At 36.3% G+C, this 18,631-nt stretch overlaps 1 protein-coding gene across 6 annotated transcripts in view; it reads right to left on the bottom strand.

The window, feature by feature from the left end:
- Positions 1 to 18,631, bottom strand: part of LOC141378579 (uncharacterized) — a 173,503-nt gene that overhangs the window by 118,629 nt on the left and 36,243 nt on the right. For 2 of the 6 annotated variants that reach the window (XM_073928611.1, XM_073928610.1), the window contains one exon: positions 12,344 to 13,637. The exons of 3 other annotated variants lie outside the window; for them this stretch is intronic. In XM_073928611.1, the coding sequence (XP_073784712.1) occupies positions 12,449 to 13,483 (1,035 nt within the window). In that variant the 5' untranslated portion in view covers positions 13,484 to 13,637 and the 3' untranslated portion in view covers positions 12,344 to 12,448. Of the gene's footprint in view, positions 1 to 2,875; positions 3,026 to 12,343; positions 13,638 to 18,631 lie in introns of those variants that run through there. One more of the 6 variants, XR_012393423.1, reaches the window with a different exon arrangement.

The following is an 18,631-nucleotide window of genomic DNA, read 5'->3' as shown; positions in this document are numbered from 1 at the left end:
TTTTCAGAATTGTGAGAAAAAATTATTGCAATTTTACAGTTGAAATCAGAATTATTAGACCCCCTGTTTATTTTTTTCTCCAATTTCTGTTTAACAGAGAGCAGATATTTTTCAACGTATTTCTAAACTTAATAGTTTTAATAACTTATTTCTAATAACTGATTTATTTTATCTTTGCTATAATGACAGTAAATAATATTTTATTAGATATTTTCAAAGACACTTTTATACAGCTTAAAATGATATTTAAAGGCTTAACTAGGTTTATTAGGTGAATTAGGCAGGATAGGGCAAACAGACAAGTTGTTTTATAACAATGGTTTGTTCTGTAGACAATTGAAAAAAAAAATATTGCTTAAACGGGTTAATAATATTGACCTTAAAATAAAAATTTCATTTATTCTAGCCGAAATAAAATATATAAGACTTTCTCCAGAAGAAAAATAATATTATCAGACATACTGTGAAAATTTGCTCTGTTAAACATTGTTTGGAAAATATAAAAAAATAAATAACAATAAATTAAAGGGGGGCTAATAATTCTGACTTCAACTGTATATATTTTTTTATCCTGTTGCCGAAATGTTTGTAGCTCTCATTGGTCAATCACAGAATTCCAGAATGTTGTCCACATGACTTGCTTTCTGAATACACACAAAAAAGGCATGATTCATTTTCATGCTGCTCCTTTTGATACAGCAAAATCAAACTGTTAAGCTCCAAAAAAGAATGTCCAAGGTACATTCCAAGTTTTCTAAAACCATAGGATATCTTTGTTGTAATACGCCACACTGTGTCCTGATTTCACTTCCAAATAGTCCGAAACAGACTGGGATCAGTTCACTGTGATTATTGTGGACAATAATGGCTTTAAGTGACTCTACTCCTGACATTACAATCAATATCACAGAGACCTACATACAATAGAGACAATTGAGAAGGTTGAAGGGAAAATGAGAGAGTGAATCCATAATAAATGGTTGTCTATAGGGGTTTTACTGTGCAATATTCTGTGAGCGCTATTGACTGATTTCGCCCCATTGAGAGGAACATAATACCAGAAGTGTCAGCTGCTCTACGCTCTGACAACAGCCCAGACCTGCAGTTACAGCTCTGACAGAGGAAATATAGATTAATAAATAGAAAATCTGACTGCCGCTCTTTCCCATCTCAGCTGACAGGGGCTGTTAATAAAGCAGTTCTGCAGAATTCTATGAATGAGGAGTACATGCTTATACAAGTACACAAACAGCTTAAACAAGAAAATTGAGGTGTATGTTTTTGAGATCAAACCATCAGTTTTCATTCTGCTGTCCACCCCTACATCACTAGGCATCACTGGTTTGAGTCTTAAATCATACATAGGGATTTAGGGTTGCCTGGAGGCAAAGGTATTCAATGTTCATCAGCTGGTTAAGGAGGAGTCCTCTAGGTTCAGTGCTTGGACCCCATTCCATCTAAGCAAACAATATATCATTCAAGCACTTGGGTTTCTCCACACAGTTCTATTCACCATTTTTTTTATTTCATTCAAGATACAAAAATATCTGACTGCCTGGCAGACATCTTAACATGGATTGAACATCATCATCTACAGCTTAACCGGCAAAAGCATTTTCCTCTCAACTCAAGCTATTCGACTAGGCATGGGCCGATATAAGATTCCAACTATATGATAACCTTGGATAAAAATATCACAGTTTCACAGTATTGTGATTACTGCTCTATATTCTTTTATATGTCTGGATAAAAAAAAAAAAAAAATTATATATATTTATATATATATATATATATATATATATTCAAAATGACAGACTTCCATACTATATAGTACGCTAAAAACTGCATGCGAGCCGAGTAGTACGTCTGAATTCATTGAATTCAAAAAATAGTAAGTACCCGGATGACCTACTACTTCCGGTTAGTAGTAGCAGTAGTGCTACGCTATCCCATGATGCACCATGAGAAAATTCATGGACGGGAGTGAAGCGAGTAGGTCACGTGATGACAAAATGACATCCATAGTACATCTGAGACCCATTTACACTACTCACTCTCATACTGTGTAGAACGTAATTTTCTATCAGTCAAGTAGTTTTTTCAAATGCAAATGCAGTACCTACTGAGTAATAGGGGATTTCAGACACAGCTAATGTATTTAATTTTATGAAACATTTAAAATATTTTGGAACAGTAAACATTTCAAGCAAAATCGTTCAAATGAAGACTCTTCTATCTTCATTAGTTCCTAAAACACAGATTTCTTTAAAACTTAAAATGTCATCTTTGGATATCTTTTCTGCTGGAGATACTGTTGTCCTAAAAAATGAAAATTTATATATATATATATATATATAAATTCTTACGTATATCTTTGGAACCATATAATAGAAATTATTTTTACATTTTATCATCCCATGCCTATATGCAGCATAGTTTTACTGTATCAACTAGGCATGAGCCAGTATAAGATTCTGATGGTATGGTAACCTTGGATAAACATATCATGGTTCCACGGTTTGACGGTATTGTAATTACTGCTCTAAACTATGTTCTTTCAAATGTTTGGGTGAAAAACAACGTTTTTCCCCTTTGAACATAATATTTTTCATTTTGTGAAACATTAAACATAATTTGGAGGAGTAAACATGTCAGGCTGAATAATAAAAATGAAACAGCATCTTTCTGCTGGAGATACTGTTGTCCGTAAAAACAAACAAAATGTAAAAATATTTATTTATATATATATATATATAATACCATATACCACAGGAACGACGGAAGGAGTTCAGAGTAGAGCCGCTACTCCTCCACATCGAGAGAAGTCAGCTGAGGTGGCTGTGACATCTGTTTAGAATGTTTTCTGGACGCTTACCTATATCGGGAAGGGTTCCAGTCATATCCCACCAGGAGTAGGCCTTGGGGAAGACGACATGCTGGAGGGACAATGTCTCTCAGCTGGCCTGGGAATGCCTTAAGATCTTCCCGGAGGAGCTAGAGTCTGGGTAGAGGGAAGTCTGGGGTTCTGGTGAATGAATGAAGGAATAAATATATGAATGAATGAATGCATGAATGAATGAATGAATGAATGAATGAATGAATGAATGAATACCATAGGAATGGTATCACAGAAAAGATTGGCAGTTCTAAAACCTTGCCTTTTCCAAACTGTGGCATACCTTTAAAACGGTTATCGTACCATGCCTATTATCAACCATAGATTTAGTTAAATTAGTTTAGTTAGGAAACTCTGGGTGACCTTTGATAACCCTTGAAAATTATTGATCTTATTAAATAAACCTTACGTTAATAAAACACACTGTCATGATCACCAGCGATCTAACCACCAGAGGTCGCTGGTAAACACTCACATATACATAGGACTACAAATCTACTTGTAAATGGACTACATATTCAGTCATGCAACACACACACACACACACACACACACACACACACACACACACACACACACACACACACACACACACACACACACACACAACACACACACACACACACACACACACACACACACACACACACACACACACACACACACACACACACACCAGCTCCAAGTCTCTAGTGATTAGACTCCCACAGCTTATGTTGCTTCTGGACTGATAACTGCACTACATAAACAGCACAGAAACATTTACTGTTGCTGAGTCTTGTTAGCTGTAAAGTGACATTACAATCCTTACCTCTGTTGCGGACATTTTTTGCTATTTCTAATGAGAATTTTGTAAAAAAATAAAAAATAAATAAATAAATTGTGAATTTATGCAGAATGATTTTGGGAGTATCATAACTAAAAACTTAAATAGAAAAAGTATATATATTTAACTTATATTTAATGTTTACAATGCAAATCCATCTAGATCCATTTATTTAGTAAACAAAGCAAGTCTCTCATATAATATATCTACTAAAAGACAGAAAATATGACATTACAAACTGTATTGTAATTAAGTCAAATGGGCATTTTTATATCAGTCAATGTTATTAATGAAATTTATTTAAAACTGAATAATTATAAATTTGCACACATTTACACAAGTTAATAAATTGACTCAATGACAGGTTACAAATCTGCGGATTTCTGCATGCACAGATTCCGTGTGGGCCTTCTCACATGAAACATCCTCCTTGCAATGCCTGTGTCATACATACCCATGTTATTATACAAACAAACAGACACATTTATTTTTTATTTTTTTACATGAACTAAAAGGTTATTTCCCTTAAGTAGCAGAATTAACCCTTACGCTTGTTTGATGAGGAAAACCTGCTGCTGTGTGCTGATGTTAACAACTGGTAGGTGGAAGATTAATCCTCTCTCTGCATGTTTGGTTTCGTACGTGCAGCTGTTCAAACTGTACATGAACCAGACTCACTCAAATCGCTAGTAAATCACTACAGAAATAGTAAGAAGAACATCCACAAAGTCTTCTGCCTGCTGCACAACTCTTGTAAATTAGCCGTAGACAGGGTACATGTGTCTCACATATGGGATAACAATGACTGCCAAAACATACACACACACACACACACAACACATTAGATTTTATTACTGTCATATGATATGACATGTCCTACAGAACGTCTCTCTCCTCCCACACATGTAATCAATGGGACATCCAGGAATGTCACAGCGAGTCACATGGAAACCTTCCTAACAAATATTAGCAATTTCCTGCAGCCTGACAGCCTCCTGATGCTGATGGCTGAACCAAATCGACCGCATAGCTGAGCATCATCATGACACCATGTCTACTGCGACCACGGCTCCAGTACTGTATTAAACAATTGCTCGGTTACCAGGAGTTACGGTTTACCAGAGCTCCTAATTTTAACCCTGCTTCCGCTCCACACAGTGTCTGGAGACCAGACATTGAACTGCTGCTGCTCAGAACAAAGTACAAGTTCACCACAGAATGGCTTAATGCCTAAAACCTGATCCATGAATTGCCTTTACTATTAATGTGTAAATAATATCATGTTATTAAAAATAAATTTAAAAAGAGTGTCATGTCAAATAGACCGCTGGTTTGGTTCTGAGCCCAGATTTCACAGTGGACTCAACACTGCAGTCACCACAAACCATGTTTATCCTTGTTGCTAGTGAACCTATTAATGCAGTCAGGGTCAAGTTTGGAGGATGAAGACTTGCCAAACCAACTGTCATCCTGGTGGTGGTACAGTTTGAACAGAAGATTATGCAAAATAGAAACAGTATTTTACTGGAAAGATGATCTTTTTCAGTTAAACTGACCTGTGTATTCTGTAATCCATTAATGTAATTGATGTAAATACATTACTGCATAAACAAATGATATGTAAAAAAAATTCTAGAGTAATGTTTAATAATAAAAAATAAATCAAAAGCACATTAAATTACTTTAGCTAAAACAATCAAATACACATACATACACAAACACACACACAAACACACACACAAACACACACAAACACACACACACACACACACACACACACACACACACACACACACACACACACACACACACACACACACACACACACACACACACACACACACACACACACACACACACACACACACACACACACACACACACACAGCGAAATGCAGTAGTTTTTTTCTTTCCATTTGGCGTACATTATTAAATTCCACAACACTCTTACCAGTCCTAACTCCTTGTTTCTGATTGTCACAGGGGCATGAATGAAATGTTCATGAGTGAATGTGAAACTTCTGAACTGCAGTTAAAGTCACCCAAAATTACAGGAAACTCTTAAATGAAAGCACTTCACCTTAATTATATTATTGTCTAATAAGGCAAGTAACTAGATTATAGATGTTTATGTAAACATAGTCAGTAGTATCTTCAAAGTAAGTGAAAGATCCAGAAGTGCATTCTGCTGATTTGATTCAGAAGGGCACTTTTTTGTCAGACGGCTCAACGATCAGGTATATATCGGTGCTAAAGTATCAAGGTGATAGTCATCATAGTTTGCATAGAATAGACCCAGCTTCCAACCCAACTTTGAGAATAGATTAACGGTTATATATTTTTTAATAGCCAGATAAGAATCTCGCATCAACACAGCACATCAACACTGATAACAGCCCACCACTAATATATAGATATATGAGGGTGTGGGGCGGTAGTCGCAGGCCCTTGATAATGTCTCTGGGGGCCCCTTAAATGTGTGGGCCCTCAGAATCGTCCTAACCTATCCAGTAAGTGGCAGTTTCTTGGGTGCCAAAGCCTTAATAATGTCAGAGGTCAGAGAAATATGGCCAGACTGGTTCCAGCTGATAGGAAGGCAACAGTAACTCAAATAACCACTAAATACAACCAAGGTATGCAAAAGAGCATCTCTGAACGTACAACACGTTGAATCTTGACTCAGATGGGCTACAGCAGAAGACCACACCGGGTGCTACTCCTGTCAGCTAAGAACACAAAACTGAGGCTACAATTCGCACAGGCTCACCAAAATTAGACAATAGAAGATTGGAAAAATGTTGCCTGGTCTGATGAGTCTTGATTTCTGCTGTAAAATTTAGATGGTAGAGTCATGATTTGGCGTCAACAACATGAAAGCATGGATTCATCCATCCATCCATCCATCCATAATATCCATCCCTATATGACAACATGTGTATCCATATTCTAATGGCTACTTCCAGCAAAAAAGGCAACATGTCATGAAGTGTGAATCATCTCAGACTGGATTCTTGAACATGACAATGAATTCACTGTATTTAAATGGCCTCGACAGTCCAATAGAGCACCTTTAGGATGTTGTGGAACAAAAGATTTGCATCATGGATGTGTAGCTGACAAATCTGCAGCAACTGCGTGATGCTGGCATGTCAATATGGACTAAAATCTCAGAGAAATATATATATATATATATATATATATATATATATATATATATATATATATATATATATATATATATATATATATATATATAGAACAAACATATCCAGTGGTGGCTGTGTTATCAGAGGGAAACTCTGCTCTCTGGTGAATGGAGTCGTGGAAAACTCCATGCATTCATTGTCCTTCCTCAGCAGATTCTCATGCTGTAACACTTGGCAGCCGCACACTGATGTTTGTCCAGTCATTCTATGTCTATCACAATCACACAGCAGGACACCGGGGGGAATCTTACACTCTTACAGCTAGAAAAATAGCTGCTAATAATCTATTTGGTCACAGTACAGATTCAAGTTTTTGGTAGGAATTCAGAAATATCTTAAAGTTGTGATGAAATTATACTTTTTTTTTGGATGTTAGTATCAGTATTGTTAGTTTTTAGGATATCTATAAGCTAGTGTGCTTTAAAACAGTGACAAATTTTGTGTTGAAGATATAAAACTAATATAAACATGTAAAGCTTGTAGTTTATCACTTCCACCAAAATGGATCAACGGTTTTCTTCATATCACCTTATAATTCAGTTTCTCATTAAATCATGACCAATCAAATGCTCTCTATCTGAGATGCCCCCCCCCCCCCCAACCCCCCCCCCCTTCAAGACACTTCTCATTTGCTTTTCATTTGATGCGCTTGAGCTTAACCACTCTCACTGGCAGAGCGGTGATAAAAACAAAACGCTATTGGCTGCTTTTTTAAAAAGGGGAGGGGCTACACCATGGCCTGCCCTCTCTTTGTGTTGCGGTTGAGATTGCGTCAAACAATTTACATTTCTAAACATTTCACGGAACTTTAAATACATCAAATTAGGCAAATCAATAAATTAAAAACATCTGAAGTATAGTTGGGCGACACGGTGGCTCAGCGGTTGGCAAGAAGCAAGAAGGTCACTGGTTTGAGCCCCTGGTGAATTGAATAAACTAAATTGTCTGTAGTGTATGTGTGTGAATGAGTGTGTATGGATGTTTCCCAGTGATGGAAGGGCATCCGCTGTGAAAACATATGCTGGATAAGTTGGCAGTTCATTCCGCTGTGGCGACCCCTGATGAATTAAGGGACTAAGCCAAAAAGAAAATGAATGAATGAATGAAGTAAAGTCTATTCTGCCAAATAAATAAATATTTGTCTTTCAAAACACTGTCAGAATTGACTAAATCACAATGAATCATTAAAAATGAAAGGTTGTGGAAATATTTGCATTTGTAGAGTAAATGTTCTCTACTCTTGTTCAAATAAATGCAATGTTATTTACAGAGTAATGTTTAAAATATCTGCGCTGCTTTTGGTAGATCACATCATACTTTTTGAAATTACTGCTTTTTTGAAAATACTTGTAAACCTGTACCCGAAATTTTCCGAATATTTACCAGTATCACTGTGTGAAGGTGGCTAATGTATCTAATACAAAAAAAAAACCGTGTCTAATAAAGAATTGTTCGGTAGTTTTCACCAAAATTTCTCCTAGAACTTTCACTTTAACTAATATGACAATATAAATTACTGTTATTTGTCATGCTTTTTTGCATGAAATAACCAAAAAGGTGTCATGTTTTCATATATGACAGACATTTTTTTGACAAAACAATACCAATACCAAATTGGTTACACAGATGCATGCAGAAACACACAATTACATGCACACCTTCAATACTTACACACACATGCATACACATACAAATATACACACAAGTTTTAGTGAAAAATTCCCCCCCATTTTTTTTACTGGAATATTGGAATAATAAATTTAAGAATAATTTCATGATTTATAGAACTATTACCACTGTAAAAAAAAAAAAAAAAAAAAAAAAAAAAAAAAACTTGCTGTGAAATAAAAAGTGAAATAAAAATCCCACTGATGTTAAAGGGTTTGCCACTGAATATATACACTCACTTATTACAGTATGTACACCTGTCCAAATGCTCGTTACCTTAAATTTCTAATCAGCCAATCACATGGCAGCAACTCAATGCATTTAGGCGTGTAGACATGGTCAAGACGATCAGCTGCAGTTCAAACCGAGCATTAGAATGGGGAAGAAAAGTGATTTAGGTGACTTTGAATGTGGCATTGTTAGTGCCAAACGGGCTGGTCTGAGGATTTCAGAAGCTGCTGATCTACTGGGATTTTCATGCACAACAATCTTTAGGGTTTACAGAAAATGGTCAGAAAAAGAGAAAATATTGAGAGAGCGGCAGTTCTGTGGCCGCAAATGCTTTGTTTATGCCAGAGGTGAGAAGAATGGCCAGACTGGTTCCAGCTGATAAAAAGGCAAAAGTAACTCAAATAACCACTCGTTACAACTAAAGTATGCAGAAGAGCATCACTGAACACACAACACCTTTAACCTTGAGATGGAGTGGCTTCAGCAGCAGAAGACCACACCGGGTGCCACTCCTGTCAGCTAAGAACAGGAAACTAAGCCTATAATTTGCACAGGCTCACCAAAACTAGACAATAGAAGATTGGAAAAACGTTGCCTGGACTGATGAGTCTTGATTTCTGCTGCCACATTCATTGAGTTAGAATTTGGCATCAACAACATAAGAGCATGGATCCATCCTGCCTTGAATAGAGCCCCTTTGGGATGTGGTGAAATAGCCGACAAATCTGCAGCAACTGTGTGATGCTATAATGTCAATATTGACCAAAATATCTTTGTAATATTTCCAGTACCTTGTTGAATCTATGTCATGGAGGATTAAGGCAGTTCTGAAGGCAAAAAAGGTCTAACCTGGTATGAGTACAGTGTACCTAATAAAGTGTATATTCTTTATTTTTAATGTGGAAATTATTCAGTAAAATGTTACTTTTATATTGCCTTGTTTGGCAGATTTAACACATCCATACACTAAACTGTAAAACGGTATAACTGTGTAAAAACCTGCAAAGGAAAAGTTATTTTTTATGTAGTTTTTTTATGTATTATTCAATCATCCATTCATTCATTCATTCATTCATTCATTCGTTTTCCTTCGGAATGAACCGCCAACTTATCCAGCATATGTTTTACGCAGCAGATGCCCTTCCAGCTGCAACCCAGAACTGGGAAACATCCATACACACTCATTCACACACATACACTAGTTTCGTTTATTAAATCACCTACAGCATGTCTTTGTACTGTTGGGGAAACGGGAACACCTGAAGGGGAGCATACGTAAACTCCAAACAGAAATGCCAACTGACTCAAACCAGCAACCTTCTTTCTGTGAGGCATCAGTGCTAAACACTGAGCCACCATGTCACCCCTGTAATGTATTATTTAAAAAGTATTATAGTTTAATTCATATTCTGAATTAACTACATCAATTTATAGATTAATTTAGTCATTTTATTATTCAGTTCAATTATTTTTATTTGTTTAGCTTTTTTCTGCAAGTTACACCAGTAGACATTTAATTATTATTCTTGAAATATTATTGTACTTTAATTAATAAAATATGCTCAGCATCCTCTATTAACAAACTTCAATTTGTACAAAATGCAGCTGCCAGAGTTCTGACCAGGTCTAGAAAATATGATCATATCACCCCAATTTTATCCTCCTTACACTGGCTGCCTGTTAAGTTTCGTATTGAATTTAAAATATTACTTCACACCTATAAAGCTCTAAATAATCTAGCTCCTGTTTATCTAACCAACCTTCTGTCTCGCTACAATCCAGCTCGCTCTTTAAGATCTCAAAACTCAGGGCTTCTGGTAGTACCTATATTAGCAAAGTCGAGTGAAGGAGGTCGAGCCTTCTCCTTTATGGCTCCTACACTCTGAAATAACTTTCCTGATAACGTCCGAGGCTCAGACACACACTCTCTCAGTTTAAAACTAGATTAAAGACCAATCTGTTTAGTAAAGCATACACTAAGTTCATCACTTAGCAGGTTTCCACACTGCATCTAGCTTTTATACACCATGAACGGCAGCTACGCTAATTATTCTCTTTATTCTCTATTTCCACCTGGGGATACTCATCCCACTGATCTAAGAACAGCGACGAGATGATTTCAAGGTTTCCATATCCGGGACCAGGCCGTATCCTGAGCTGCTGTTGTGCTGGTGGTCATGGGGGAGTGGAGAGCATGAGACTGATTCCAGTGACACTCCAGGGACAGACGAGTCTTCGCTGAGGCCAGCTTCCAGCCTCCACCGCTGAGACTGCAGCTCTGCACAAGACTTTTGGCCAGCGGAAAAATTAAAATAGTTGTGCTGAACTGAGTCTGGTTCTCTCAAGGCTTTTTTTTTTTTTTCTTCACTCTCCTATCGGTGAAGTTTTTTTCCCTCTCCGCCGTCGCCACTGGCTTGCATGGTTCAGGATTGGTAGAGCTACGCATCGATTAATTTGCTCTTTAGTGTTTGGACTCTCAGTAATGATTAAAACCACACTGAACTGAGCTAAACAGAACTGAACTTAAACACTAAAAACTGAACTACACTGATCCAATTTACTATGACCATTTATGTAAAGCTGCTTTGACACAATCTACATTGTAAAAGCGCTATACAAACAAAGCTGAATTGAATAGAATTGAATTAATATTCTGAATGAACTACATCAATTTAAAGATTCACTTAGTAATTTTGTCATTCACTTTCATCATTTTAAATGGTTTTGCTTTTTTCTGCAAATTACATGTGTAGTTATTTTGTTATTATTACTGTTTAAATATTATTATTCTTTAATATTCTGAATAAACTACATCAACTTAGATTCATTTATTATTTTTGTCATTCACTTTTATTATTTCAATTGTTTTTGTGCTTTTCTGCAAGTTACACGTGTAGATATGTTATTATTATTACACGTGTAGATTATGTTATTATTGTACTTTAATTATTATTCTGAATGAACTCAATTAATTTAGTGATTTTGCCACTAACTTTTATTATTTTAACAGGGTTTGCTCTTTACGTGCGTCTTCATGCGTAGTCATTTTATTACTATTATTTAAATATTATCGTACTTTAATTAATATTCTGAACGAACTACATCAATTTATGGATTTGTTTAGTGATTTTGTCATTCACTTTTATTATTTTAATTGGTTTTGCTATTAAATATTTTTCATTATTCAAATCAAATCGAATCAAATCACTTTTATTGTCACATCATCAGAAGCACGTGTGCTATGATGAGTGAAAAGCTTAGGAGTGTGTACATCCAGCATGAAAAATGACAAAAATACAATTAAAACCCACAAAACACAACAAAGTTAGCTGGGAGCTCGCAACACGGCGGCCATGCTCGGCGCCATCTTGATGACGATCTGGAGACTTTGCCGGAAACTCAGCCTATAAAAACAGTTCATGTCTTTATTTCTACATTACTTATGTAAGATCAAAAATGATTATGTGTGTGTAAGATGAACCATGCTTATAACAGTCAATAACACTCAGAGATCATTCAGCATTTGCACAGTTTTATTTACAAGAGGAATGTGCAGTGGGTTCAGGGGGAGTTGGAGATTTAGGGGAGGGATCATCTGTAGATCGGGCTGTTTTTGTCGATCTACAGGTGCTTTAGTTTCAGATCTTGCGTGAAGCAATGAAACAGCAGCCCTCTTTCTCTCTTCTCCTTCTCCGTCAGAAGTTTCCTCTCCTCCTTTTTCTTTGCCCTCTCCTTGGCCCAGAGGGAGAAAGAGCAGCGGGAGAAATCCTTATATGATGAAGGACGTGCTCCAGGCAAAGAGACATCATCATGAGCTTCAGGAAACACACTCAGAAGAGCTCCTCGCCTTGTAGTGGGACGAACTGAGGAGTAGCTGGAGAACATTTGATAAGATGGACACCCTCCAGGCAGAGCGGCAGCATCATGAGCATCAGGAAACTCACTCAGAGGAGCTCCTCGTCTTGTAGGAGGACGAACTGAAGAGCAATGGCTGGAGAAATCCTCACGTGATGGACACGCTCCAGGCAGAGCGGCAGCATCATGAGCGTCAAGAAACACACTCAGAAGAGCTGCTCGCCTTGTAGGAGGGCGAATAACTGCACCGTCAGGTGACACCTTGTGAAACTGAGAGGTAAACTCAAAGTCTCCAGCTTCACGGAGGTCCTCCTTGCTCATCCAGGATTCTTCCTCCTTTTCTTCCCAAGCAATCATTCGTCTCTGTGGTCTGGGACTTTCAGGAGAGCTACAGGTCCCTTTCTCCTCGTCCTCAGTGTTGAGAAACAGGATGTCTGGAGGAGATGCAGAGCACAGCTGAGGCTTTACTGGACTCAGAGTAGCAGCTCGTCTGGTAGGAGGACGAACTGAGGAGCAGCAGTGGGAGAACAGCTCATCTGCTGCAGGAACCGGATGTGGAGGAACAGGCCATGATTTGGCAGGTGGTTTGACTTCCACCAAAAGAGGCGTTAGCTCCTTCGGCTTTCTTCTGAGCCATTTCTTCCTGCACTTTTTATCGTTCTCAGTGCAGTCGATGGCCTCGTTCTCTGCATGTTTCTCAACCACCACCAGTTCTTGCGGAGCACACTTCTGTGTCTCCGTAACACGCAAGAAAGGTGTAAAACAGCCAAAAAACTTTTGAAGTGCTCTGAACACTGCCATCGTGAAAAACAAAAGGCCGAAAAACAATTGAATAAGCAGGAAAAGTAGCTGTGGATAACTGTAAACTCCTCAAACACCAACAGAAGGTCATATTTAGAACTGCACTTTCTGCCAAAGCCCAATTCTAAAGATGACATCATAGCATGTTTGAATTCTGAACTCAGATAGAAGCAGCAAACAGACACACAGGTTTAGACACACAAAGACAGAAACACACACACACACACACACACACACACACACACACACACATACACACACGTTTGTTTTTGTGAAAAGTGGGTACATTACATAGGTTTCCATTCATTTTATACACTGTAAACCCTTATGTTATCTTTACCTAAACAATCAATTTAAGCTGACTGAACATTACTTAAAATTAAGCATTTTGGTCCTGTAAGCTCAAAATCACAATTAATCCTTTAAAAATAGGTTATTTTTAATGTAGTCTTGACCGTAAAACTATAATATGTGCAAACTTTTAGTGCAAAGTCTTTATTTATTTTTTTACAGAAAACAAGGCTTCATGTATAATTATTCACCATAATGGAAAGAAATTACCATTTATTTTTCTTTAAAACATTTTTTTCACATATAATTACACACAGAGACACACACACACTGAACTGAACAATTTCAGTATAATCTACCAAACTGGCAAGTTAAACTTAAATATGCAAGTTTTGGGAGACTCCGTTACTCAATTAAATTGAGGCAACGAGTTTACTAAACTAATTTTGTTCAGTCAACTTATTAGGGTTTTCAGTGTGTGTGTGTGTGTGTGTGTGTGTGTGTGTGTGTGTGTGTATATATATATATATATATATATATATATATATATATATATATATATATATATATATATATATATATATATAATAAAAATATATAGACAACACTGATTAAAAAAACACAATTTTATGTATTTGTTTATATTTTCTTTTAGCATTAAGCATTTATCTGTTCCTCACATTTTTAGGTTGCAATGGTTGAGAATGGGTATACAGACCTGTAGTTGAGCAATGAATAAAAATTAAAAAAAAAAATTATTGTAAAAAAATAGCTTAAAACCTTTACATGCAAATTAGGCTTAATTAAATTGATTTCAATTAAAACGTGTATACTGAATGCACTTTAATCGATAGTGGCTGTCAATTATATATATATATATATATATATATATATATATATATATATATATATATATATATATATATATATATATATATATATATATATATATATATATATATACATATAAAAAAAAACATGCCTCCAAAAAAGTTTCAATCAATAAGCTGCTGTATATCATTTCTAGAATCACACAAAAAAATCATTTTGCACCTCTCACAGACACAGACACTGAGAACCACTTTATTAGTGGTTGCTTGGCAACAACCAATCCACTGGCAGATCTAAAGCAGACAAGGGTCAAATGGGTGGTATCCTGTTTGCCAGTGGGTAATTGGGGCAAATCACTGAGGGCACAAAACATACATGACCTTGTGACCTTACAGTCCTTTGGGCTTTGCCTGCAACTGAAATCAAAATGTGCACAATAGAAGACTCTGTTTATGCATGAGCCTCATAAAAACTGAAACACAAATAAAACATAACTAGAAATAAGGATTTTACTTGGGAAAAGATGAAAGATGAAAGTCTTCAGTGAGCCTGGGGCGGTCAAGGCCACTAGATGAAGGAGGCTGAATGCAGAAGTCAAAGAGAGGGCTGCAGAAATGAAAATGTCAAAATTCTTGACAGAAAAGTAAGTGAGACAAAGCATTTTAGTGTGTGTGAGTTAGAGAGAGAAAGAGTAAATGTATAAAGGAGTCAGAGGTACAATGAATAAAAGACTGGCTCAGAGAAAAACTGAATTGAGAGAAATTCTCCCAAGGGTAGAGAGCACAACCCCTCATGTCATATGACAACCATGAGGCAACCATAATATAGTCTGAAGCACTTGCATACCAAACTCAATGCTCTTCTTCATCCTTAAAATATACCCAAATGATCTTTGCAAGCTTTTTACAGCACATGCCTCTGAAAAAAAGCAAATCAAGTATTGCCTTAAATGTCTATGCACCAAATTATCTTAGAAAATGCACACTATTTATGTAAAATGGAGCAACATAATTTAACACCAAACCATTCATTCTTTACTTCATTTGATCAACAGAATGCCCCTCCCCCTGAAAGTGGCAGAGCATAGTGTATGGCATAACAAACACAGACACTTTTTAAACACTTATTAACAGTGGTGACCAAACGTTGTGTAAAACTTCCAGGAAATATGTCTTTATATCAGACATGCTTAGACATACAGGACAGAAGACAGAATATGCTGACTTGTTTCAATGTATTAAACATACAATGCAAACAAAATTAACATTTTGCACTTTTCCTATTGATTCTGACACGTCAACTGACATTATTCTATTACATAAACATTTGTACCTGCGAACGTTATTTCATAAACAGTGTGTTTATCAATAAAATGTGTTCAAAAAGTGTGTTAAATGTCTATTAACTTTGATTCATAAAAAAACATCTGATGCAAAAAAAGTAAAAAAAAAAAAGCTATTTCTGGGTTTCTCAGTAGCAGAAGTCGTTATAGTTGGGTAAACTTAGAGTGCTGTAAATCGAAGAGTACAACAAATAGTTTTTTTACAATCCTATTTGCTAATAACATAAAAGGAAAACTCCACGAAAGTGTTATTAAGACTTTCAGAAAAAGGAAAAGGAGGAGAGAATAACGTCAAATTTACTCTCAGCCCCTTAGACGCTGCATTAGAAACACCTTGCATAAAACGTAATTAATTTTTTTGTCATTTGATGCAAAGATGATATAATACATTCATAAATGCAAATAAATATTAGTACGATTTTTTAAAAACCAAAATATAAAAAACTTTCAAGGATTAAAAATTATGATGACCGATACATGCGATTACACAGATTCTATGTAGCTGAAAAGATCTCCGTCCATACTACAATACTGAAAATGCACTTCACGTGACTACACACACACACACACACACACACTTTGGCATGTGCTATAGCGTATGTGTACATCTGAGCTCCAGGCAGTAAGTAAGTGCTTTGAGCACACCTACCTAGATGAGAGCAGCACACGTCAGACAGTTCATGAAGAATCTTTCACTGGATTTCATCTCACTAAAGTAGTTAAACGTGATATTTAATTAATTGTCTATATCTAATGGTCCTTTGAATTTTATTGTCCTCAGGTAATGTGTTTTGGCTGAGCGCAAAGATAAGTTACTAAATTAATTTATGTAAACACGTACAATGATTTTGCACATTTGACTGATTGCTTGCCTATTATAATGGCCATTTTTGATTATTAAATCATTTTTTTTTTTAATTTAGTCTCATTTTTGTTATAAATATGCATAGAGTGAAGATGATTTTCATATAAATATGTACCTACTATTGCCTCAACATTGCCTTAACAATTTCTGTTGAGTTAATATCAAAATAAAAATAAGCAGTTTCTCATATCATGTTTTCATTTTGTTGTTAAGATAGTGAAACAACAAAGCCAGGGTAATCCGAATAAAGTTATAAAGTAGCCTACATTGTTCCCCGACGAAGAATTACCCGACGTGTCCTCGGGAGTTTGTTTTCAATAGCAAACTTTTGAAGACTAAAAGATGCAATCAGAAATTTGTGCACTTAAAATTGAGGAAAAGGCCCAAATCAGATACAATAATGTCTGCAGCCATGCCTCCGTTTTCAGAGGTCTCCTTTTTCCCCAATCTATACTGACATGAAGCAGGATTGTTTTAAAATGAAATTGCCTCTTCAGCGTTACCAAAAAGCTGCTTTTTCAGGGCTCGAAAAATTCCGGGGTAGTGTGGAAAAGGTGTAACCTAGCAAAACTGTTTTAGAAGTACAATATATTAGTGTAAATTAGGCCTTACTGTAGCTGTTAAATACTCACACATGGTAGATATTTTTATCACTTTTAACTTACACTTTAAATCCTGTTTCCAAAAAGTATAATTTTAAAATATCTAATTCAATACAAAAAAAAGCTTACATTAAGTTTAAATTAGAAAGCATACTTGCAATCTTTTAGGGTAGGTTTTGTCATTATTAGTCAACCAACATCAAGCATTTACCTTTTTTTTTTTTTTTTTTTATAAAATGTACATACTGTAAAATCCCCACAAATTCTCCTTAGCATTAGCAAAAAACATTAACATGTGAGAAAATGATGGTGTTAAATTAAGGCACAGAACATTTGCTAGGCAGGGCTTAGCCAAGCATCATTTGCTTATGGAGTTTTGTCAGGTTCATGGCAGTGAGTTGAGCAGTTCAGTGCAGTTGGCCAGAGCAGTTCTGTGTCTTTTTAGTCCTGAGATTAGAGTGCAGAGCCACTCCTGTTTTTACAGACCTCAGACCAGCCGTCCACAGCCTCAGGAGTTCGGTAATTAAAGCAGGATAGAACGCTATCAAGAAAAGCAGCTTATCTTCAATACAGCCAACCAAGCAGGCAGGCAGAGCTTCACGCAGACACACACTTACTCACAAACACACATACATACGTTTGCATCTATAATCCCGCAGAATACATAAGAAACCCTGGGATAAAGTAGGCAACTATTTTTAAGATTTGCCAAATTTTGAGAAAGTAGTCTTTTTCATGTCTGTGCGTGCGTTTGGAATTTAACTTCTTTGGATACATGCAGCTGTCTTTACGACAAAAATCCAGGCTTCTGTTAGCAGATGTATGAATTCTTGCTAACAATTTTCCTTCTTAATGTAGTATCAGTGAGTCTCTCAATGCTCTAATTTATCCACCACCACAAATGTTCTCTAAAAGCAAGCAAAACCCCTTCAGTACGTCATGCATCACAGGCCCAGTTTGGTTGCTTTAATGAGCTGTAATCTCTAAGCCTTCGATTCATGCTTGAACCTGAAATAACTCTAATTCTGCTCAGAGGGGAATGTTGTCCTTTAAAATGTGACACCGCTAACACTGTCTGCAGCCTGAACACGCCGGATTTATGCTCTGATTAATGAGAGCGTCTTTAAATGGGGTTAGATCAGGTTCTCTCCACAACCTTGTCTAACAAATCACGAACATTCTCTTTCTCCCTCTCTTCCTCTCCGTTGGGGGTATTA

This window comes from Danio rerio, chromosome 17 (genome assembly GCF_049306965.1).
Source record: "Danio rerio strain Tuebingen ecotype United States chromosome 17, GRCz12tu, whole genome shotgun sequence".
NCBI classification, from domain to species: Eukaryota; Metazoa; Chordata; class Actinopteri; order Cypriniformes; family Danionidae; genus Danio; species Danio rerio.
The sequence above is the reverse complement of the archived record's forward strand: the minus strand, read 5'-3'. Positions and strand labels throughout refer to the sequence as shown.